At 28.2% G+C, this 24,907-nt stretch overlaps 4 protein-coding genes across 12 annotated transcripts in view; 1 reads left to right on the top strand and 3 right to left on the bottom strand.

The window, feature by feature from the left end:
• Window positions 1–16,024, bottom strand: part of Eip74ef (Ecdysone-induced protein E74) — a 103,468-nt gene extending 87,444 nt beyond the window's left edge. For 2 of the 4 annotated variants that reach the window (XM_074256632.1, XM_074256637.1), the window contains exons 1-6: window positions 15,935–16,024; window positions 15,652–15,772; window positions 14,616–14,795; window positions 13,719–14,028; window positions 13,198–13,440; window positions 5,546–5,702 (exon numbers count right to left, since the gene is read on the bottom strand). The gene's annotated coding sequence lies outside the window, so the exon portion shown is untranslated. Of the gene's footprint in view, window positions 1–5,545; window positions 5,703–5,824; window positions 6,524–13,197; window positions 13,441–13,718; window positions 14,029–14,615; window positions 14,796–15,651; window positions 15,773–15,934 lie in introns of those variants that run through there. The other 2 variants (XM_074256636.1, XM_074256633.1) reach the window with 2 other exon arrangements.
• Window positions 16,025–16,113: 89 nt separating this feature from the next.
• On the bottom strand, window positions 16,114–17,561 carry LOC141536257 (uncharacterized). 2 transcript variants are annotated; one of them, XM_074256655.1, is made up of 4 exons: window positions 17,317–17,561; window positions 16,715–16,774; window positions 16,457–16,648; window positions 16,114–16,269 (listed from the first exon to the last, which is right to left on the bottom strand). In XM_074256655.1, the coding sequence occupies exons 1-4, from the start codon at window positions 17,440–17,442 to the stop codon at window positions 16,264–16,266; spliced, it is 384 nt and encodes a 127-aa protein (XP_074112756.1). In that variant the 5' UTR covers window positions 17,443–17,561; the 3' UTR covers window positions 16,114–16,263. The 2 variants fall into 2 exon arrangements, with proteins under 2 accessions (XP_074112756.1, XP_074112755.1); XM_074256654.1 differs by lacking the exon at window positions 16,114–16,269 and having other exon boundaries at window positions 16,407–16,648.
• Window positions 17,562–17,974: 413 nt separating this feature from the next.
• Window positions 17,975–21,446, top strand: Ctr1a (Copper transporter 1A). 3 transcript variants are annotated; one of them, XM_074256652.1, is made up of 5 exons: window positions 17,975–18,222; window positions 19,383–19,600; window positions 19,704–19,936; window positions 20,052–20,081; window positions 20,650–21,446. In XM_074256652.1, the coding sequence occupies exons 2-5, from the start codon at window positions 19,385–19,387 to the stop codon at window positions 20,849–20,851; spliced, it is 681 nt and encodes a 226-aa protein (XP_074112753.1). In that variant the 5' UTR covers window positions 17,975–18,222; window positions 19,383–19,384; the 3' UTR covers window positions 20,852–21,446. The 3 variants fall into 3 exon arrangements, with proteins under 3 accessions (XP_074112753.1, XP_074112752.1, XP_074112754.1); XM_074256651.1 differs by having other exon boundaries at window positions 17,977–18,272; XM_074256653.1 differs by lacking the exon at window positions 20,052–20,081 and having other exon boundaries at window positions 17,983–18,272.
• Window positions 20,913–24,841, bottom strand: Rab9 (RAS oncogene family member Rab9). Of its 3 annotated transcripts, XM_074256648.1 has the most exons (5): window positions 24,520–24,841; window positions 24,295–24,409; window positions 23,292–23,759; window positions 22,963–23,219; window positions 20,913–22,650 (listed from the first exon to the last, which is right to left on the bottom strand). In XM_074256648.1, the coding sequence occupies exons 3-5, from the start codon at window positions 23,724–23,726 to the stop codon at window positions 22,623–22,625; spliced, it is 720 nt and encodes a 239-aa protein (XP_074112749.1). In that variant the 5' UTR covers window positions 23,727–23,759; window positions 24,295–24,409; window positions 24,520–24,841; the 3' UTR covers window positions 20,913–22,622. The 3 variants fall into 3 exon arrangements, with proteins under 3 accessions (XP_074112749.1, XP_074112748.1, XP_074112750.1); XM_074256647.1 differs by having other exon boundaries at window positions 24,295–24,841; XM_074256649.1 differs by having other exon boundaries at window positions 20,913–22,636; window positions 24,295–24,839.
• Between the last annotated feature and the right edge of the window lie 66 nt (window positions 24,842–24,907).

Below are 24,907 nucleotides of genomic sequence, written 5' to 3'. Positions count from 1 at the left end.
TAAATAATTTTTAAAAATTATTTTCTTGGTTCAAGAGTTGTTTTTTGAAGTCAAATTAATTTTTTTCATTAATGTCGCAATTTCTTGTGGCCGAAATGAAGGCGTGCGATTAAAATTTCTAGTAAAAGTAATAAAATTATCGAGTATTTGTATTGAGTATTAGTGAATTACACGTAATGGTTGGCAGCCAGGGCCAACCGGCCAGTACCTTGGAGGTGCAATGATGCTAGTAAGACCTCGGCAAACACAGAGATCTTCGTCGATGACTCGAAACTCACCATCAGACAAGGTCAAAACTTTAGCCGCGAGTTGTGAGCCGCGATTAAGAAAGAGAAAGAAATAAGTTGAGCGTTTCAATGATAATTAATAATTATTGTTTTATAAAGAATTTTCACAGCATCTAAACTACACTACACTGTCATATACATGTATATATGTATACATTAACTTCACTACGAATAAAATATGAGTACAATCTACGCACCCGGTACCACGTACTCCTATCTCCCCACAGTAGACAAAAGAATCTTTAATAGACATTCATATTTTTCCACATATGTCTACTATTTTATTCCATCTCGTGAGAAACTTTGGCCTCTTGCATTAGACACTTTATCTTTCGAGGCCAGACCTTGACTATCACTAAATGAAAATACACTTTTACACCACGGAAAAAAGTTTATAGCAACGTATAAAAATTATAAAAATTTAATTATTAGATATTACTTGCTGGTATTAATTGTAAATATTATTTCCATAGTTGATACGAGTAAAAAAAATTTTTTGGAGTGTAATTATAAAAATCTATTCAAGTAAATTAAATGTCACTCGCAAAAAATTGACCTTTTTTTTTTTTAATTGAACAACTCGTTGAAATAATCAATTTTTTTATTTTTTAGTCATCAATCCTAAAGAGAATAAAATGGAAAAAAAATATTGTGATCGTTTATTTTTAGATTTTCCACAGTCAGAAATAGAGCGAACCCCACTTCCTCAAATTATTTATATTTTAGTCGAATTTTTTTAAATAGAAAAAATTTTATTAAAGCGGAAATTGAAAGCCTTTGATGCATAAATTGATTCTTTTTATAGAGTTCATAATATAAAATTTATTAAATAAATTACAAAACTAAAGTATTGTAAGAAATTTCAGGATTTTAGCTTGAAATTAATTTTTTCAACTAATTAAAATTTAAATAAAAAACTTTCTACCAAAAAATCTGGAAAATAAAAAAAAACTTTCTTGACCATTTTTCAAGAAAAAAAAATTCTAATTTCCAACGATTTAAAAAAAGGATTTTAATTTTTTAATTATTTGTTTTATGTTTTTATTGAAGTCTTAAAATATTTTTAAATAAACCGAAAATTTTTTTAAATATATATTTTTGTGTCCAAAAGAAATCCGGATATTTTCTCGCTTGTATATTTATTTACTTGTAATAAAATCGTCAGATAAATAAATAGTTAACTTTAGTGTTTAAATATACGAGATATGTTAACATTGGTACGGCCTTCCGATCGTCTAGCCTTCCGCAATTGCGCGGCAAGTGACGTTATTATACGCTCCTATGTACATATAACTATCTATCTGTCTATATATATATATATATATATATATATATATATATATATATATATATATATATATATATATATATATATATATATATATATACGAGTAAGCTGACCAGCCCTCATAGAGAAACACTCCAGCTTATCTCAAATAGATTCGAGTATTTAATTTTTTATTTTTATTAAAATTTTTTTTTTCTTGGTAATATTTTTCTCATAGAAAAATTTATTCAATGCAATTTTGAAATGTTCAAACAAATTTTCATTTGTAATTAATTTGTTGATAAGTTTTTAGTGTATTTATTTGAATGGTTCAATTGCGTTGAGTAAATGAGTTATTTGCGATAAAAAAAGTGATAGCTGATGTAAACATTCTACTAATGAGGAACGAGTATTACTTGGCATCAATAACATCGATTTTAATTTATCATACGAAGAACTAATAACACAAGTGTTCAGTTAAATATTTAATCGGTTACTTATCATAAAAATTTATTAATTTATGAAAAACTTTTAGTTTGAAAATAAAAAAAAAATATGACGTTAAATATAAAATTTTTGAAATGGAAAAAAATTTTTAATTGAATTTTGCTTCTGCTTACAAATTTACAAACTTTATGTCATCGGATATAATTTTTTTGTGGTTCAAATTGTTATTTAATTTTTATTATAATCCAGCAAGACGTCAATCTAATAGTTAATCATGGAAATATTGGTGAAGAATTGATAAAATAAAATTAACAAAATACTAAAATCAACTTTGAAAATTAAAATAAAAATTTTTTTAAAATTGTTCATCAAAAGCAAAAGATAAATTCATAAAAACGAAAACTTCAAAATTGAAAAATCAATATAAAATTTCCCAAGTATAGATTTATCGTGGGATTGTAACGGCCTTGCAAGTATAAGGTCGCGAGTTCGAATCCAGCATAATCTTACCAGTATTTAAATCATTTAAATCATTAATTTTCATTAACAATTTATAAGTCTGCATAGAAAATTTAAATAAATAAATACAAAACATAAATTCTACAACTAAATTCCAAATTTTCAACAAAAAAATTTCTTCGTAGAAAAAATTAAAATTGCAAGATCAGCTTTTTGGATTTCCCAAAAATTTTTCTATTTATATTACCAATTGCGCTTTTGGATTTCCCGAGTTTTTAATATTATTTTCATCATTCGTTATATTTAACCGGAGTTATAACTTAAGACATATTTACCCGTCACGAGATAAAGCCACAACTGAATTAGTATTTTTGACATAATACTTTTTTTTTGCACTTATGCATCAGTTATGATGGGCTGTATCGTTAATTTTACAAAGTGACGACATACGTAAGTGAAATGTAAAATAGTATTACTATACCGAGAGGAAGGGTTTATGCACTTGATTTATGGCCTGAGTTAATATTATTCTGGGGGGCTTTTCAAGGTACTAATATGTATATGTATGTATATATATATATATATATATATATATATATATATATATATATATATATATATATATATATCGCCCCATGTTGCGTCATTGATTGCCAGCTTACATTAGTCCCTATTCGAGGTTACAGTGAAGGTCAACGATTACATATAATATAGATACAGATACAGATACAGATTGGGTTAAAAGAATTTTAGACGGTGAGATGGGAATCAGAAGGACTAGGTTGGGCTGGAAATGGAGAGAGTCAAGGTCTTGTCCCAAATCGGGTTCGAAGACCCACTGGTCCAGAGGATAGGTCACATGGACAAACTAAACCCATGCCTTGAAGTCTCTTTTTTGTATTTTGTATTTGGCTTTACTCTTATTTTTTGCATCAGCTCTGGCTGTATGCTGCGGCTTTGGACCTCTACTACTCGTTATATTACGTATTATATCGAGTCAGTCTTTCTCTCGTTAGTTGCGCGAAGGCTTAAGGTCAATTACTTTTACTGTGCATTCGGCCGGACTCAAGGATACCTTTTTTGTTTTACACATTTTTTTTCCATGTCCTTAAAACTTTTTCTCCGGATTGGGAGCGAAACATTTGACTCCGATCTAGGGCACTAATTTACTTCAAAGTTATCACGGTCTATAATTGCAATTAATTTACTGATAGCCAACTTGTCTATGAAGATTGATTATTTTCAATTAATTAATAGAAAATACATCAAATTTGTGTAAAATTTAATTCAAAATGAAATCAAAACTCTACACTGATAAAAAAAAATTAACTTGTTTTGAGAAAAAAAATTATTTTGAGGGGTTTGACGAAGCAGAAAAATTTTTGAACTAAAAAATAGTATTACTTGATTGAAAATCAAAATTTTTTGAAATTATCTTCTTGATATAAGATTTTTTTCTCTTAAATTAAATTAATTTCTTTGCGTTTAATTTTTTAATTTTTTAATCAAAATTTTTTGGAGCAAAAAAAATTCATTTGAGAAATTTAAAATTTTGCATGATTTAAATATTTTTGTTTTTAAAATTTCTGGATTGTATTGAAGATAATCTTAAATGAAGTATATTAATTTTACATGTAAAGAATTGTTTTTTCAATTGTTTTTTTTTTTCATTGTTTGACATTGAAATAAAAATAAATTAAATCATTCATGTTTAAAATTTTTCATAAAATTCATATTAAATTAATGAAATTAATTTCTTCTATGAGTTTAATAATTTATAATTTTCTCAAATAAAATATATGAGTAGTTATTTGTACAGCAAGCCAAAATATAATGAAAATGAATGAAATTTTCATTTACAAATTATAAATAAAAATAATTCACTGATGAATTTAATTTTTAAAGACCTGACAAATTTTCTGGCAAGTTTAAATCCAACGTTGTTTAGCCGAGATTTAAAAAGACAGATAAAGGAGGTGTAAAATCACACATTCGATATGTGTGAAATAGAATAAACTCGCGGCAACGTGAAAAGCTGCGTTTGAAGGTTGACCTAGACTTAAAATAATTTTATAGAAAATATATACATACTTATATGTATTAACTATACACCAACTATCCGTATAAATATATCCCTATTCCGCCGTGACTAGTTTTTTACACAAGATATAAATGATGATTCATTCACTACACGGCTCTAACTCGAAAAAAACAAACGCATATTGGATATTATTTAAAAATATATATTATATTAATAATATCAATAAAAATAATGTATAAATGACAAGGTCTGACGCCAGAAGCAGAATGTTAAATCTATATGTTTTTAATTGGCAAAAACTAAATCTGTGCAGCCTTGGCGCGCTATTCAAAACCAAATTACACACTTGGCACTTTCACTAAAAGTTTTGACAAAATAAAGTACAAATACATATACTTAAAAATTGTACTGAAATTACCAGATGTCTGACAATTTTTTTTTTTTTAGAAAAATTTATAAAAAACTGCATGAATTTTGTTTTTTGTGCTATTTATTCAACAAATTTTATAATTATTGAATAAATAAATAAAAAATTTTAAATGATATTTAAATTAGTAAATATTTTAAATCAATTTAGTTTTTTTTTTTACAAATCGATTATTATGAAAAATATTTAAAAAATTTGAACTTGTAATTTTTTTTATTTTTCAATTCAAAAATTTTTTCTTTATTTTATTTTTAATATCTATTGCATTCAGTAATAATTTATTTTTAAAAAATTCCAATAAATTTAAAACAAATTAAAAAATTTTTAAAATGTTTTTTAATTAATAAATTCTGAAAAAAAAAAAATTCATAAAAAATTTTTTTTAAATAATTTTCTAGAATTAATGTATCCGTTAAATAAAATCGAAAAATAATAAAGTGTTGGCTGAAATTATAAAAAATTTTAACAAAAAGAAATATTTAAAAAAAAATGAAAAGCCAGTTTTTAAATTTCTCTATAAATAATTTACTAATAAACAAAACAAACTAAAAAATAGTCAAATCTGGTAATTCCACTACACAATTAAAAACTAAAAAATAAATCAAATCAAATCTTACCGAATAAAAAACCTCCAATTGTAATCACTTAAACAGCAACCAAAAATACAATAAAACAAAAATTATTGTCACGTCGACCGTTCAGGTTCACCATCAACCGACAACTAATGCAATATACATAACAAAACTTCACTGTCAGCACATGAATTCGTCTCACCTGCGATTAAACAAATCTTTATTTAATATTTAATATTCAAATAATAATTAAATGAAAATAATAACATAAAAAAAAAAAAAAAAAAAACAGTAAACAAATTTCGTAACTCATGCACAAATTACCAAATTCAGTGTTGAATTTTAAAACAGTAGCATTAATTAAAATATACAACAATATAAAATGTATATTAAAACATCCATGGATTTACAGCGAATCTTGACTCAACTTGCGACACTTATTGCATAAAGATCGCGGGGAGGACGCACATTTACGTCACCGATTATTCAAATCAAGGAAGTTTTAATTAACCATACAACCATAATATTATCTTACTCAAAAATTCCTCAAACTAAAACAAAAGTTTTATTTCTCTTTCTTCTTTTTTTTTTTAATCAAACATTTTCGTAACTGGCATTAAATCACTTGCGAAGAATGTCTTTGCGACACTTGTTATCACTTAACAATCAATTTTAAAATCAATTATAATTATATTCATAAAATGTCTCCACTTATTATCTATGCAGTGACAGGTTCACAACCATTCGCGACACTTATCGAGTTGTAAAAGAGTTTCATATAAAAAATCAGCTACAAGTATATAAATTCACATATATATATATATATCAAAATTTTTTAAATTATTATTATTATTATTGCCTATGATCATATAATATATATCATGTAAAACATATATAATATATGTAATAATAATAAACGTAAAAGATAGTAAATAAATTTTTAAGTCTATGTGAGTACAATGAATGGTACGCGCGAAGAAGGAACACTGAACGCAGCCGCAGCGTCGAAGCGGCAACTACTCGATCGAGAGTTTGCCTAGCCTAGCCACCGCTAAACACCACTATCCTAGGTTAGATACTCTTTACACCCTCCCGGACCTCTCTCCCAGAAGGAAGGTTTACTCCTCTTTTCTCCTCGGCCTGAGATAATTCCCTCTCTGTTTTTCTCTGTTCGGCTCGCCCTCGCTACTACACAACTACACAACTACACTAGTGTATCATATATAAACATGTATGTATGTATGTATAAATATATATATATATATATATATAATAGCACAGCTCTATAAGTTAAGTGCTACACTAGAGTCTAGAGTATGTACTGTCTCTACGCTTGCTCTTACTAACTCGAGGTACGTATAGTCTTCATAATACATGCGTCTCGCTTTTGCTCATTTATTTACCGCATATGTGTGTATATATACATATATAAAAATAGTACATCTAGTGTATAGGTGGAGGTACCTGTATGCTCTGTCTGTGTGAGTGAGTACATTAAACACAATGATAATGACGATGAACGACGACGATACACACAGTGCACACGTCGCGTGGATTCGGTAAGACGGAGGGGGCTAGTAAGGCCATAGCCACGGCCACCGAGTTAAGTTGCGCTCACACATTTTCTACTTTAACTACAACTACAACTACGCTATGTAGAATAATGTCCAACTACTAAACATACTCGAAACTCTACACGCAGAGATAAGTGAGATAGTTTTACAGATTTTGTTATCTAATTGAAAGAGATCGAGCATCAATAATCACTGGAGACATAAGACACATTAATTGGATTAATATTTCATTTTTTTTAGGTTCTATCAACGTGAAAATTAACAGCAGATAGTTAATCATTTTTGAAAAAAATAAATTATGGAGAAAAAAAATTGACATCTAGAAATTTTAAAAAATTACAAATGCAATTTTTTGGAGCAAATTTATTTGTTAGAAAAATTAAAAAATTGTCAAGTGACAGCTAACTTTGATGTCATTCTATCAAGAGTGTGCAGCTAATCTTTAATGATATTTATCATTGAATTGGGGCGGTACTTAACTGCCAAACACTTTTTTAGGTTAGATTTTGTGTATCAATGGATAACTTGCATGGTTTAGTGCGTAAGGTAGTAATTGGTTTTTTATTGAATGACGCACAGGATTTTTTGATAATTAACTTGAGGGAGTGGGTTTTTTTTAAGTAATTATTGATTGAAATTGGTTTTTTAGGGTATGAAGGATCTTTTTTTTTCAGGAAATGAGCTTGGGGAATTTTGTAGAAAATTAAGTTTGATAAGAAGAAATCAAAAGATGATTATAAAGAAGATATTTTAAAATGACATTAAAATTGGCAATTTTGACTAGTTTTTAACGAAAATTGTTTTTAAAAAAATTGCATTTTTAATTTCTTAAAATTTCTACTCGTCAATTTTTTTTCGCAATAATTTATTTGTTAAAAAAATTATTAAATGTCTGCTAAATTAATTTTAATTATTTTAAATGTTTTAGAGTAAAAATTAAACTCTTTTTTTCAAAAACTTAATTAGATCTCGAATTTTTTTTTTTTAAATGGCGCTTAGAGTTTTTTACTATTTCTACAAGTAGAATTTTTTCAGTTATAATTTCTTTAAAAAAAAAATATTTTTTAATTTCAATATTATTTTTTTTATATTTAAAAAAGAAAAACAAAATTCTGTAAAATTTGATTCAAATTTCACAAAAAAGATAAAAGTGGAATTTCTATAAATATTCTAATAAAAATTTTGTGATTTATTTTCATAAATAATATAATGTGTTTTTTTTTTTAACTAGTTTTTCTAAAAAAAAATTAATGGAATAATTTTATTCTTATAAAAAATTAACGTTTACTTTCCATTAAAGAAATCATAAATGATAATTAAAAAAAGAATCGATTTACTGGAAAATAAACATCAAATATTTACAGAATAAATAAATAAATAAAATTGAAAATATAATTTTTTGTAACCCTGATTGATTTTTTCCTTTTAACTCGTCAAAGGATTATTAAATATTATGTCAAGATCATTTTTATATTTATATACACGCACATAACAAGTGAGATGGGTTTACAATGTCAGTACTGAATGCGTAGAGGTGTTTGCTATTATAGACATTACGGAGCTTTTTAAATTACAATCTACTCGACGCTAGGAATTTAATTTAGGTACGTAGCCTCGTAGACACAATGAATAATATCACATTATATATAGATATAGATATATATTTTAATATATTATTTATTGTTGCAACACACAATAGATTTACTTGTCAGCAGAGCACTAAAAAAAAAAAAATTATATGGCGTACTATGCTGGTATATACGGAAATGTATAATTAAAACGTTTGAGAAGGTCCGTGGTTAAATTGCAACGGATGGTGAACGATTCAAAACTTTCTAACGAAAGTGCAAGTATTTTCTGCGGGTCTGCGTAACATCTAAACCCAATAACAGCCGTTGAAAAATACTTTCCCGCGTTTACTTGTGAAGTTCTGCAGTAAACACTTTTCCATGATTTCCCGAACAGAACGAGACTACCGATAACCATCTACATTACTTCCGTTTTTTTTTTTTTTTACACTTTTTACTCTTTTGCTCTTCCGCGTCAATTAATGGCGTTATTAAATTCATTATAACTTAAATATGGATACAATTTTATAAAATGAATTTACATATTATATTGTAATTTTTATACAAAGAAAAGGGAGCTAAATTAGCGCTCATTTAAAAAAAAATTTTTTTAAATAGAATTTACTTTTTAAATAATTAATTTTTCAATGAAAAATATCTCAACATTTATGTTTAATTATTAAATTACCTTTAATGTTTTAAATATATAAAATTAAAAGGTCTTTTTTTACAAAGCCTTGATTTCCCTGGTTTATTATTCTTCTAATGAACTTATCAAAAGCCATTCTCTTTTTTGTTTTTAAATATTCAACCTTGAATTGGCGGATCCGACAGATTCCTAATATTTTATTTCAACGGGCACGGACTTGCCTAAGGCATAAGGTAACATAGTCAAGGTTCATCAGCCAATGACTTGCCGTGACATATAAATTGGGGGGTCCACGGTTCCTATTATCTCATATTTAACATAATAAAATGTTACAAAATGAAGTTTAGGTGTTAAAATACAAGGTAAATTAACAATATCAATATAATCTATAGAGCTATTACAATAATAACACCTATTACAATGTTAATTCGTAAAACGACCTCGAGTAGATAAAATAAACTTTTTAAAATATTATTTTATTTTACTGCACTCTAAAAAATATTATTACTCATTACCATTATATTAACTCGTGTGACGCAACTCGCCACAGATTTAATTCCGATGCTTCAATTTTATTTTACTCTTATTCTAATCACTAGTTAAATAATCTTGTATCGGCTAATTAGTTTAAACATTACCGTATTATTTCTGTTTTCTTAAAATTGATTTTTTTACAACCGTCTGTCTGTTGTACGGCTTCGCTCACTATTATATTTACTGTGTAAATCTAACTAAATATAAAATTCCATAATCTATCATGTCTCTTTTTCTCGAATTATATTGGCGATAGTGAAACAGATTATTTATACATTATCCACATGTACCTCGTACGTTTTACTAGTTAGTGTTCATATCACTCGCGCCTCTGTAACGTAGGTGTCGTTCAAAGTTTGACCTACAGTGAACCGATGTTAATGTACGAATTGTGGGCCAGTGTCAGTCAATGACACCTCCGTATTCGTAATATAACTATATACATATAATACTCTTAAGTTAAGTTAATACTTATACATACATGTATATATTTATATGACTCAGAAAAGTGATGAGCCGACAAGCCGCGCACATTTTGTTGGGATCACTGGCCAATATTTGGGCCAATGTTACTAACAAATTGCTCAATATCAAGTGTTCGTTAAACTCTCAGGTATTTTTTATATCTAATATTGGAAAAGAAAAAAATAACAATTTAAAAATATAATACAGCGTTCAGTGTAAATTAATATATAAAAAAAAAATCTTTACCAAAAATAGTTTCTCTTTTATCTAATCTTAAAAAATTTTAATTTTTAAAAAACTTTCAGCTTACTTAAAAAATTGCATTTAATTAATTGAAAAATTTTTAATTATTATTTTTTTTTTTTTTTTAATTTATACTAAAAAGTGACCTCTTTTATATTATTCACTCATTAAAATACTTTTAATGAAACATTTAAAAGTAAAAACTAAATGACACATTAAATGTATCAATGAAAAGCATTTATTAACACTTGATATAATATTAATAAAAGCTTCAAGTGCTACGCGCTTTCATGGATAACTTTTATGTACCTCTATAAATGCATAATAACAATAATATAAAATAAAAAATAATAGTATATGATACTAGCAAACGTTTGCTCTTAATGTCCGTAGCTGGTGACCCGTGTGGTGCAAACTAAACCCACTGGAGAAAGTTGCCGACTTTCTCGCTGTCTCTCTGCGCAGCAATGCAATCGCTCAAATCGTCTTGTATCTGTATAGTACACAGTACATAAATATAATATATATATGTTCCTATCAGTGGTACATAATGAAAGTGCAGCATAATGTAAACGAAAGGCAAAGAAACAACAATAAATATCGTAATTAAAATCAAAGTCAATTGAAAGAAAAATTTCGAGTAAAATTTAATTAAAGTGTCCTAATTCTTGTAAAAAAAATGCGTTTTATTTTTCAATACCTCCCATAACCCATAGGGATGCAACCAACCGTGACGTGAATTTCTGCAGTGCTCGTGACGTCACTTATTTGATGACGTGTGGTCAACTGCGGTCAATGCACCAGAGTCGGGCGCGTTTCTTTCTTGCGGGCACTGCCTGAGCGGGAGCTCTGCCCGTTCTTCGGCGAGCTGTTTCACCAGAAAGCTAAGCCGCAATACCGCCAGATAACACGTACATACATACATTCATACTTAGATGTATTAAAAATTATTTTTCAAACAACTTTAACATTATTTTGTTTAGACTACTCTATTTTCTCAATAAATCCCCAGTCCAAATAATTCTCCATGTTATTTATAATTACTCTGACGTCATCTGTCTCGCATTATTCCACGTATAGTATTTAGTTATATATACATGTACATAAACCTACATTCACAACAATATATAGATATAAATTTGACTATGTAAGCTCTAATACACGACGTTGTTACAGTAAGTCTGGGTAATCGGCACAATCTATTCTCAGCAGCAATGCGAAATAGTACCACCTAGGAAGACCACAGACAAGGGAGAAAATTAACGCATTAAATATATCTACATACATCTATATAAATAAATATACATCTATTTTAAATTAATCAAGTCTAATATGTTAAACTTATAGCCAAAAAAATAATTTACTGAATTAATTTGTTTATTATTCCGGAGAATAAAATTAAAAATTAAAAAGTTTGCTTGTAATTTTTTAATTCTGGAGTTCGAAAAAAAAAAGAAAAAAAAATCTTTTGATGTTGATATTGTATCACATCATTGGCACTTTCTTCTCATAATTAATATCGATGTATAGTAATGAATAATGACATGGAATAATTTATCCTCGTGAACTCAGCATCAGCATAACAGAGACCAGAGAACAGAGCGGTCAGTTAGATGTATACTATTATGCTTTTGCGAACGAGCATTCAATCGTTTCTTACGTAACGGTCTCTTCGAGAAGTTCTCATCCAGAATATTCTTGCCCATACACTAAAAATGACTTTGGTTTGCTGTTGTATTATATATTATTATTATATATTACTTAGTAAAAAAGTATGCACGTATGTATCAATGTATAGAAGTAAGTATATTAAATTTTTTCAGGTAATAATATATACGGTGATTCCACGTGCACGAGTGATGCTTATCTCGGCTATACTACATAAACATCTGAATTTATTTTCACGGAGAAATTTACCGGGGATTTTTTCTTTCTCATGATTTTTAACAATTTTTTAAACTTTAAACCAACCATCAGATATTTTTTTTTTTTTTTTTTTTTACACATCTCCATTAATAATAAAAATAAAACATTTTGCTGAATAACAATGAATATAAATCATCAATTAAATGCATTTAAGAAAGCTGAATAAAAAAACGAGATAAAAAATACCACAATTTAAAATGACGCAATAGTCGCTTGAGATAAAATGATTTTCTGCGGTTTTTAAATTTTACAGTAATAATAACTGAGATTTTATAGCGAAAAGTTTTAATTTTCAGTCAATCGCGCTTACCGAATATTCGTAGTATCTGTGTTATGTATGATAATAGCTAGCTCGACGACGATGCTGCAGAACGTCGACAAGTTTAAGCACACAAGCTGTATTCAGTATTATACCAGAGAGCAGAGCCGAGTTGAGAGGCGCGGACGCCCGGTCAGAGACCCCGCAGAGCCGGTGCAAACAGTACAACGTTACCCACTCTGTTCTATCTTAACCTGGACCCAACAATACTCAATAATGTGCCTCCTCTAGCTCTATTTAATACCGCGAGAAAATCCGTCCGCGCTTAAATATTACACAAGCTCCCTTTTTATTCGCACAAGCCAATTCATTGAAATAATCCAATCTTGAGGACTGTGTTTCAATTGAATGGAACTAATCATAACTAAACTAAAGTATAAATAAAATATCATTAATGTTTATTAAATTTTAAATCTTACCTTCAGAGAGAGAAGACAACAATCATCCACTGATGGTTGATAAAACGTAATTCCTCAATTAAAACTTGATATTATATTGATGTAATTAGTGAATGTAAATTTTCAAACTTAAATAAGTCACCATTTGTTGTAAAATCACCACGTGTTGGTTGGCAAAAGTGTTTAAAAAATTCCAATGAACAACAAACACTGAAAACAGACAACCGGTAGGCGGGTAGATCTCGGTGATAGAGAGGATAACAACTAAAACACAAAATAACAACAGTAATGAACTAGCCGGCGATCGAACGGCACGTGGTCTTTTGCAGCGACACTTCAGCCTTGCTAACCACGCGTATCTCGTGTAGGCTGTTAACGTAATATAAGTCCGAAGTATAAGAGCGAACCAGCCGCGATACGAGCAAGAGTGAGTTCTGGGCTGACTCTACTCTGTTCTCTGGCTTGGCAAAGTTCTGCCTTTTCCTACTGTCCGTCTCGCTCTTGGACGTCTCGCGGCGTCCCTCTTTGCTTAACTTGCGCACCTTTTCCTCTCAGCGAAGCTCCAATACTCTTTCCCCGACCTTGTTTCGCGTGCGCACCTATCCACTTCTCATCTCGCTCCGAACCGCTCCTATCCTCTATTCATTCTTTCATCTGCTTTCATTTCATCCACTATCCAGCATCCACTATCCTCCAGTCTTCTTGGGCTATTATATATTATATATGCTGGTGCGCTGGATACGAGTACACGAGTACGAGGCTCCGATCTATCGCGTAGAGTTAACTTTGCACTTTTTTCTCTTGGTTTTTCTCCCTCTTTAGTTTAACTACCGACCAGAAAGTTTTCCCCTTCTGTAACAATAATAATAATAATAATAATAATAATAATAATAGTGGTAATAATAATAACAAGTCACCCCGTTGCAACCCTCATGCTTGTTACCCAACATTATTGTTATCTTTTACTCTTACACTCAATTATATTTTCTCTTTACTTAAACGTAGTTTGTTGACTACACAACAAACTCTTTTTACATATTTAGCTAACATTATTTTTATTATGATTATGAATTTTTTATCCAATCACTGTAAAAAGTTGATCGTGTGAAATTTTCTCAGCGAAAGATTTTTTTAAATTTATGTTTAAAGAATGAAAGTTGCATTAAAATTAATAAAAAATTTTTTTTTCATTAAAAAATTAACTTCAATTTTCAACAATTATAAAATTAAATATTGCAACGTAACTATTACACCATTAATGGTAATAATTTTCACACCATACAGGAAACCGGTAATTTTTTATCGTGTATATTTTCTAAATAAAATTTATTACAAACTAGTTTCACCTAAAATTAATAATTTTTCTAAACCTATTTATTAAAATAAAATTCAAACTTATAAATCAAAATAAATTTTATTTTTCTATTTTTTTTACTTACCTTCTATAAATGGTTTAAAACATTCTTTCATTTCATCATTCCTTATATTTTTTTTTCTAAAAACTCTTCCACCTGCACACATACAAGTCTTCCGACATAATATCGATCCATCCTCTCTGTACCCCGGTTCTTAACTTCTTCACCAGACACCAGTAACCCCGCGGTTTATTATCTTCTATGCTGTAACATTTAATATTTATTTTTTTTTGAGGCAGGTTAGGATTCTACTCTGGATATTAAGATTAACTTTCGGACCGAGTTTCGTAATTACTTTAGACCTCACACAGGTTTTAGAGTGAAAGGGGTTTTATTTATACACACATACATACATAAAAAAAATAATACATACATTGAAACATTTATACATTGAGACCATTAAAACTGGAAGATCAAAGAAAGAAATTTCATCTCGATCTAAATTGTTAAAAACATTTAAATTCATTAATTGCTTTTATTATTTTCGGAGAACAAAACCAGTTATTACATTTGCCCGCGAAATTAAGTAGAGAAACTTATTTGGGTTTTTAAACGAGTATCCATATGATTATTATTTATTTTTTATTTTAATTTATAAATTCATAAGTAAGTATATAATTTAGTATTAATGTTTATCTTTTATTAATTAACTTTTCGCGTGTTTTTTTTCGCCGATTTAAATACCGTGACGTCAGAGGCGAAGGCCTTTCGCGGAGGACAGAGTTGTGTGAATGTATACAGTATATAGAGAGAAGAGAAGAGGCGGAGGTGCTTTGCTTGGGATCGCTTTTGCCTGAGCGTTGCCGTTCGTTCACCCTACCGGGGGCACCAACCTGGCTTTACTTCAGTTACTCGCTGAAAGACTCGACGCGCTCTATAGGTACTACACTTTCACACACCTAGTGTATAGGTGAAAATCCAGTGAGGAAGATACCATACCATACGATGCCATACCATACCAAACCATACACTCTTTTCTAACTCTCTTCTATTCTAACATAATACATAATAATAAGTAGCCCTTGCTTACACTTTACCTTCAGCTTTAGCTATAGCTTACCTATACTCAGCTTGAATGCCTCCGTGGCTTTACTGTGCCTTTGGTGTACTTGTATGCTCATGTAAATTGCCGGAGTAGAGACTAGTTGCCCAGTTAACTTGATAATAATGCTCGTATGCAACTAGTTATTTAGTAATTTAATAATCGGATGTTAAAAAAAAATTCATTATTTAAGCTTTTTTAAATTCAAACCATACGTGCTTTTCTCGCTTTATGACAATTTAATTATTATCTTTAATTTAACGAGCAGAGCACCGTAATAAAATAAATCCTAAATACGCACCTTCATTTTTACATACACCACAACGCATTTAAGACAGCCTTCTTTTTACGGCTTTAAATATCCATTTAATGGTTTCACTCGGTAATAAATCTATGTAATTATAAGTAGGATTTATATTATTTTAAATAATTAATAATAAACCACAACTTTGACAATTATTAACTTTAAATTAAAAATATATTCCAATTATTATTATTTCGTTAATATAATTATTTATTTTTTGTTTAAAAAAATTTTTTTTTCAAGGAAATTGCTTACCAATGGATCAGTAGGATAAATGAGAAGAATATTTTCATTCAGGATCAGGAGTTACTTAACTACATCTGGTTTCACATCTGTAAAATTATCACAAGTTTTATTATCTAGCAATTAGCATTGTTATTTACGACGATTGTTTGGTTAATTTTATAAACTTTGCTTCTTTATAATTATTAAATAAATTAATAAATAAATAAAGTTAGTAAATAGTAAATGATTTTATAATTTTAGGTTTTATTCTTATGAGTATCGAGAAGTAGTCACCATTCTTATGGAAACTGGATCAGTAGGAGTGTCAGTTGGGCTAGATCTTTGCTGTTGATGAGTGTAGCTCACTTCCATGTCAATCTCATCAAACTCTTCTTCCTCTTCTTCATGAGTGTCTGACTCTTCTTCTTCTTCACCTTCGCCTTCTTCTTCCTCTTCTTCATCGTCCTCTTCCTCTGAGCCACGGAACTAATTTTAAAATAAAATTTGCTTTAGAAAATATTTTTTAAACAATTAGAAAAAAAAATCACTTACATCACTTGCTGATTTTCCAATAGGAATTTGATCACTGTACAGAGCTTTGACACGATCTTTCTGTAAATTATTAAAAATAAATATTGAATGACATTTCAACATTATGAAATTTAAGTTAGCAGTCATTTGACCATTTTTTAATTTTTTTTAACAAACAAATTTCTTCCAAAAAATTATTTTCAAAAAGTTGCATTTTTTAAAATTTCTACATGTCAATTTTTTTTTCTAATATTTTTTTGCTCCAATTTATTTGTTAAAAAAATTATGAAATGTCTGCTAAATTAAATAAAAATAAATTTTGCAGATATGTAATAATTTTTAGAATTTTTTTTTTTAAATATATGATGGCAAAAAAAAATTAGAAAAAAATTTTTTTTAAATTCACTTGTAAAAAATTTGATAAATTGTAAGTGCAATTAAAAAAGAATATTTTTTAGTTTAAATTTAATAAATTAATCAAAATGAAAAATGTCGGCTAACTTAATAATTAAAACAATTTCAACTTTAATAAAATAAAAAATGACTTTTAAAGTTTCCTTTATTAATTTAAATATTAAAAATAATACAACTAATTTAAATATCAATAATAAAAATACACATACCCATGCCTGGTTCATAGTTTCAAGTTTTTCTACCTCCTCTTCATCGTCAATAGGTTTGTCAACATTGAACCACAGCGGATCTGTAGCTCTCGGCCGAAGATTCGGCCATTGTGGCATAAAAGACATTATTTTAAATATTTGTTAATTTTAAAATACTAAAATTCATGAGAATGACAATTGACAAGTAGCAAATAAGTTTGTTATGAAGCTTCCAGAAAAAAACAATGGCGTCTATCACCAATCACAACATTATAAAAATTATTCTCTGCGCATGCGCGGCTTAATTTGAAATTCTAGTTTTCCACCAATGACAAGCCTAGATTTCTTCTGAAAAAAAGTTGCCGACTGTAGATACAAAATCTGTAAATTTCAAACTTTTCGCGCGCCATCTCGCATCAAGACAAAAAATCTATTGAAAATATTTGCAATGTTGATCGATTGATGTCGTGTTATCTCCGCTGCATGCGGCATGTGACCAGACCAACACATTGACAGTCAACATTTCTTAGCACACCAACATTGGACATTATCACCACCACCAAGATTAATGGCTGGCTCCAAGTCTTGATTTCCTACCATCTACCACCTCTTCTACTTGCATAGAAGCTAGTCAGCAGGGGCAGGAGCACCATCACCACCAATATATTCACCAGTTATTTTATTACTCCGCAGTCTCTTAAATGGTGCTTATGTTACGCGGGCCACAATATAATTCAACACAATACAATATATTTAATTACTTAAATTTAAAACTGGAGTAGAAAGTTGTGCTAGTTTTTACAAAAGCAATCCGTTCTCCAGTCACTTCTCAAGGCATTAACATTACTTTGTAAAAAGTAACAGTACCGGAGATTGGAGATTTTTAGCAGACATTCTCGCATTGGACTATCGTGACAACTGTTACTGGTATATATATTTTTAAAAATACATTGTGATATAACCTGCGTTACTAAACAGTAAGTTTATTATTAAATCTTATTATCATTGACATTCGTACTAATGACCTCCCAATCTTAAATCACTCATTAATAATTCATTATTTTAATTTTTTATTAATTTAGCTTGGATTCATGGATTTTATTATTATTACGTAGGCTAACTACGTGTTTACACACATTAGTATCTCATACCATTCTTATCAATAAGATATCTAGCAATTTAATACTAGATATTGTATTAAACAAGGAAATTATAAACTAAGTAATTACTTATAAGCATAAAATAATTTTTCAATAAGCAGAAAATCCAATTCACGGAATAATTATACCAAGATTGTATTATTTTTTCCTTATTAGTTACCAATACGTGTTTACAATATTCCACGTATGAACTTTCTACTTGTATTCGTTTAAAACAGGATAAAATCAGATCCTTGAACTCACATATTTCTCTGACATTCATTACGTGTAATATATCTTTAGCTGGACTGCTAAAGAAAGATAACTATGCACATTCTCCTTTATTTCTCCAACTGATGATGAAATTATTAATTGTAACATGGGTCTTATTGATTCAATTGATATCAATAAGATCGACAATGTGAAAAAATCAACTTTATTTTAATCTGTGTCATTGATTTGGTGACGCAATAAATAGATAAATTCTGATGATAAAACTCCTGAAGTATGTATTGATTATAGAGGAATGCCATTCAAAAAGCCCTAATACGAAATTCTTTTCATCAAATATTAATATATATTTTTTCTATTTTAATTGAGCAATAACTCAAATAATTATTTTAAATTTAAACATATGTATCATTAATTTATATCTGACAGTTGTGGTTTTTATTTTATAAATTGTGGTAGCGATTCTCGTTGTTGATAAACTTTAAAGCCATCTTGAGGTAAAAGTAATATAATACACTAATAGATAGTATATATTTTAGTTACTCATTTTTTACTACATTAGTATTTTTTTCTTTTTAATGTTATCCGCAATTTTAAAAAGATAAAAAAAGCATTTTCATAAAAAAGATAACAATGTTTTTAAATGTATTTAAATTACGTCTTCAATATTCCGTCGAATTGTATAAAATTAAATTAATTTTATTAAAATTTTTTCAGAAATGTCGCAAGATCATATCATGGAGCATTTCAATGCTTCGGGTTTTTTACATCACGATCATATGAATCACGGATCGGCTGATCATAGCATGGATCACAGTTCCATGCATCACGGAGGACATTCAGAAACGGACCATATGGCTCAAGTTGTTGCCAGTGATCCAGACTCAATGTCTCACCATAGCATGATGGGCATGCATAATATGCCTGGAATGACGGTAAAAATGATAACGATTCGCTAGTTAATTACGATTGACAATAGAAGTCATAATGATGATCATTGTTTTAATTAAAATTATATAATATAATGTAATATTTTAGATGGCTTTCCACTTCGGGTATGTTGAAACAATTCTCTTTGAGTCGTGGAAAATTTCAACGCTTGGAGGCTTAATTGGCTCGATGATAGGTATTATTATAATGGCTGCACTTTACGAAGGACTAAAGTACTACAGAGAATATTTGTTTTGGAAAACATACAATACGCTGCAGTACAGAAGCGTTACGTCGCCACCAGAAAAAAACGTAACTGCTGAAGACGGTCGCGTTGTACAGTACGTTTTAAAATTTTTTACTTAAATAATGTCACTAATTTATTACTAAACATAATAACTGATATAATAAAATTCTATTATTACTGTAATTTTCATATTGTATTTAACGTTGTAGTATGGTTGGAGAAGTTATTCACAGACAACCGTAAGTAGAAATAATTTACTTGTTTTTGTTTACAGCTACTCTGCCTGCATGACGTACCTTTCACTTTTTTTTTATTGACTGTTTTAGTCTTTAAGCTATTGAAGCATCAATTTTATCTTTAATTTTTTATACAATCAAAGCATGATTTTTATCTTTTTCATTGTATTGTTTTATACGCATGACTACTATAAACTTTTGTAAAAATATTATTGTCTTATATTTTTTTAGCTTTTTTTCATACATTTTTTTTTGAAAAGTACATAAGAAAACGAACAATGTAAAAAAAAAAGTTAAACATTACAATTTTCTAAAAAATTTATAAATTTTTTTGAAATTTGAAAAATTTATTAAAATTGTGGTAACCAACTTTTTTTTTTTTTAATTGTTCATTTTTTATGTGCTTTTCAAAAAAAATATATTAAAATTTTCAAGTGAACCCCACTTGTAAATAATGACCAAAAATTTCTTAAAAGAATATCTCTATACAAGTGTTAGTCAATGATTTGTTTTTGTTTTATAAAATGAATATTAATAATTTTATAAACATAATTATTAATTTATGTTTCAGGCCAACAATGCTGTCATGGATGCACACTTTCCAAACATTTTTACACATCATACAAATAATTCTGTCGTACTTTCTCATGCTGATATTTATGACGTACAACGTGTGGCTTTGCGTCGCAGTAGTATTTGGTGCGGCAATCGGATACTTTTTATTTGGCTGGAAAAAATCCGTAATAGTAGACGTTACAGAACACTGTCATTAACAATATGAAATACTGTGTCATTAACATAATTATTGTACCCGCGCACATCAATTGATTTGTCTTTATTATTTTTTTTTTTTTTAATTTTTTTATGATACGTATTTCATCGAACTGGCGTGGTTGCGAGGTTGATGATATTAATACGATCGATACAAGTAGAATTGACCAGGAAAATATATCCAAGACAAAATTATCAACATTTTTTCAATCCATACGATAAACAAAAAAAGACAACGTATTTATTGTACGTTATATTGTGCCTAATTAGCTAATGTGGAATTTCATAAAAATATATTTTTGAAAATGATGTCGTACAAAGAGGAAAATGATTAAACCTTTTTTATCAGTATTTTTAGTATATCGGTTGGCAGTTTTACTGCTTACTTAAATCAATTTATTTATTCTTTATCTATTGAATAAACAAAGTATCAAATATTATTATTGTGAGGGATAGAATCTTACAAAAAAAAAAAAAAAGTTGCTATTGTAATGAATTGTACTTGTAAATATTGTTGAAATATTGCAACATAGTATATTGATAATTGTATGTAGAAAATTATTGGTTTCGTTGAATATAATTTTTTAAAATAATAAATATTTATAAATAAAATTTTTTTACCTAATCTAATTAACTTTATAAAGTGTAAAAAAAATTTATTAAACAGAGAAAATTAATTTTAAATAAGCATAGTTATTTTATTTATCTTAATTTTCTAACAATACAAAAATTTTCATTAAGGCGCAGTCAGTAAATATTTTATCTTATTATAACGTTATTTTTTTTATTTAATTTTTTTTTTTTTTTTTTCATTTAAAAAACGTATGGCGGCAGATAAATATATTTGCGTAATCATTATCATTAAATACAATATATTTTATTTATAAAAAACATGACACGCAACATTTAATAGATTTTATCCGAAAAATATGTGATGAATTTAACTACCGATTTACATATATATCGTGATATGATTTTATTTGCGCATTACAAACAGCCAGAATTATAAATCACTGTTACTGTCACTTTTATTTTATTTCAATTATTATTTTTTAATGTGTATGATAAAGCACCTATTACACTTATTACGTAAATTGGGGTAAATTTTTTTTTTTTTTTTAAAAAACAAAATTAATACACTTGTACTCAAAGGAGGTGCAAAATTATTAAAAATATGTACAAATTTATAATAATATTTAGTAATACAAAAAGATTAATGAGTTAAATAATTAGTGAAGCTATACTTGAGTATCACAAGCCGATCGTATGTGAACTTTTAAAAATCTAATACTGTAAATAAATCATAAAAACAAATAGCATTAATTGATAATACATAAGAGTTTTGTTTTCTTTGATGCCTTGATCACACGGTACGTGAGATTACTCTTATACTATTTATTTTTACTAGAATTCAAATTTGCGCGCGCAAGCGCGCGCCTTACTATAGCGTTTGCATATATTTTCATGCTCATGATATATTCGACTAATCACGTTATGAATAGTTTGATGCCACATACATTTCATCTCAATTTTATATAAGGACTAGAATTCAAATTTGCGCGCGCCTTATTATAGCGTTTACATATATTTTCATGCTCATGATATATTTGACCAATCACGTTACGAATAGTTTGATGCAACATACATTTCATCTCAATTTTATATAAGGATCTCAATTTTATTATGGGATAACATTAAATCTGTTGTATTTAATAATTATTTTTCAATACCATGAGCATTTTTACAGTACAGCATACATGTACTTTCTTCAAATTATTTTGTTACACCTAAAACATAAGTCCTGGTAAAATAACAGTGCTTTCGTTAAAAAAATTGTGAATATAAATAAAACAGTACTTAGCATTTCTACACTAAACAAAAAAATGAAAATAAAAAAAAAAACATAACTATATGTTCGTATTAATAAAACTTTAACTAACACAATTCACCAAAAACTTTGGTTTAAATCACAAAAAATGTTTAATTAATAGTTAAATTGTTGGCTTGGCAATTTAGTTACAAGTTATGAGTGTAAATAATAGTTTTGCACATGCATTATTACTTTATTAATTAATTAATAAACGAATAAAGTATGATATTTTGAGACACCTACTCGGCACTAGACAATGGCATACAGCAGCTAGTACGTTGAGGCGAGTGCTGCTTTGAGAGATCAATAGTATCCTCTACAATCGGACGTTCAAGTCTAGCTTCTAGCTTAGCCCAAGCTGCGACAGCTGCACCAAAAGCTGCTTCGACATTAGTTGCGTTTTTAGCAGACGTTTCTACTAGAGGTGGGTTACCGTTTTCTGCACACCAAGCACGTGCTTCTTCAGTTGTGATTTGTTTTTCAGACTCAGCTATGTCAACCTAAATTTATATTTATTTAAATTTAATACCTTGTCATTTAATTCAGAGTACATTATAAAAATAAAAACTCACTTTGTTACCAACGACAATAAATGGAAACAAAGTGCCTTCTTGCACATCTGCATAGTACAAAAACTCTGATCTCCATAACGCTAAATTTCTAAAGCTAGTCTGGTCGTCAATAGCGTAAGTTAATAAACAAATATCAGAGCCTCTGTAAAATGGTGTTCTCAGTGTTTTGAATCTTTCTTGGCCAGCTGTGTCCCATATTTGCAAAGTATAAGCTTCGCCGTTTATCTCAATGTCCTTGTTGAGAAATTCCACTCCAATTGTATGGAAGCTGTGTTCGTCAAAATGATTCGACACAAATCTGTTCATCAAACATGATTTTCCGACTCCACCGTCTCCCAGGATCACCACCTTCAGCAGAGTTGATTTGTGCGAATTTCTATTCGGCGCAGTAGCACTTCGAGGTGAAGTTGCTGTCAATGAATTGCTTCCAGACATAATTCAACTTATCCGTCTTCATCAAATTATCATCTATCAAAATAATTAAAATTTTTAAATATTAAAATATAATGTGACACTTAAATCATGAAAATTAATTTAACACGTGTTTAATAATTTTAAAAATATTATAACAAATAAATTATGGCAAAGAAAAATTAGAAAAAAAATTTGAAATGTAAAAATTTTAAAAAGTAAAAAATGCAATTTTTTAAAAATAATTTTTTGGAACAAAATTTTAAAAATTGTTGTGATTGCTAACTTTAACTTAATAATGACATTAAAGTTAGCTGTCACTTGACAATTTTTTAATTTTATTTAGCAAAAAAATTTATTCCAAAAAACAATTTAAAAAAAATTGCATTTTTTATTTTTTTAAATTTCTAGATGTCAATTTTTTTATTTGTCTTGAATAATAAACTAGGTCCAGAAAATTATTAAAAAAAAAAAAATTGTAATGAAGCAATTTTTTAAAATAAATTTTTGTTGTCATAATTTATTTATTAAAAAAATTATAACACGTCTATAAATTTCAGTATAAATGTAATAATTAAAAAAAAATAATTACTTGTTACTTGTTAAGTTTTGATTATTATAAATTAGCTAGACTTCCTTCTATGTTTCATTATTTGTACACAATCACTCAGCTTCGGAAGTTAGTGAATTATCCGAAGGTCATATGACTTGTTGTTGCATGTATAAGAATCATAAAAAAATAAGTATCTCTCTTTGTTTGGTACATAAAACAAATCTATGTAATTATAATTATCATATATTATAGGTACACTCATACATTTTAAATTTTTATCCACCTTAGTAAATATTTATATAAAAAATTTTTTATTTTCACTTTTTACTATTGATTTAAATAATTGTAACAAAATATAAATTGGCGGTCAGCTGTCATTTAACATTCTTAAAAAATACTATTTTACTCCGTCATTTTGTTTGAACTTTTTTTTTTATTTTATAATTTATTTTTGTTTTATAAAGTAGCAATATATTTATAAAATCTTTGGCTGCTTAGTTAGTGTTAAAAAAACACTTGACACATCACTGTTGCTTAGACTGGCACTGATAATGAAATAGAACAAAGAACAGGAACGCCCATGCTGTTATAGAACAAACTGAAGTTATCAATACACCAACAGCTAGAATTCGATATCAACAAATCGATTATA

Source organism: Cotesia typhae, unplaced genomic scaffold, assembly GCF_013202065.1.
Source record: "Cotesia typhae breed Kobodo isofemale line unplaced genomic scaffold, CoteBio_Ctyphae scaffold_152, whole genome shotgun sequence".
Taxonomy (NCBI): domain Eukaryota; kingdom Metazoa; phylum Arthropoda; class Insecta; order Hymenoptera; family Braconidae; genus Cotesia; species Cotesia typhae.
This window is presented reverse-complemented; position numbering and strand designations above follow the sequence as displayed.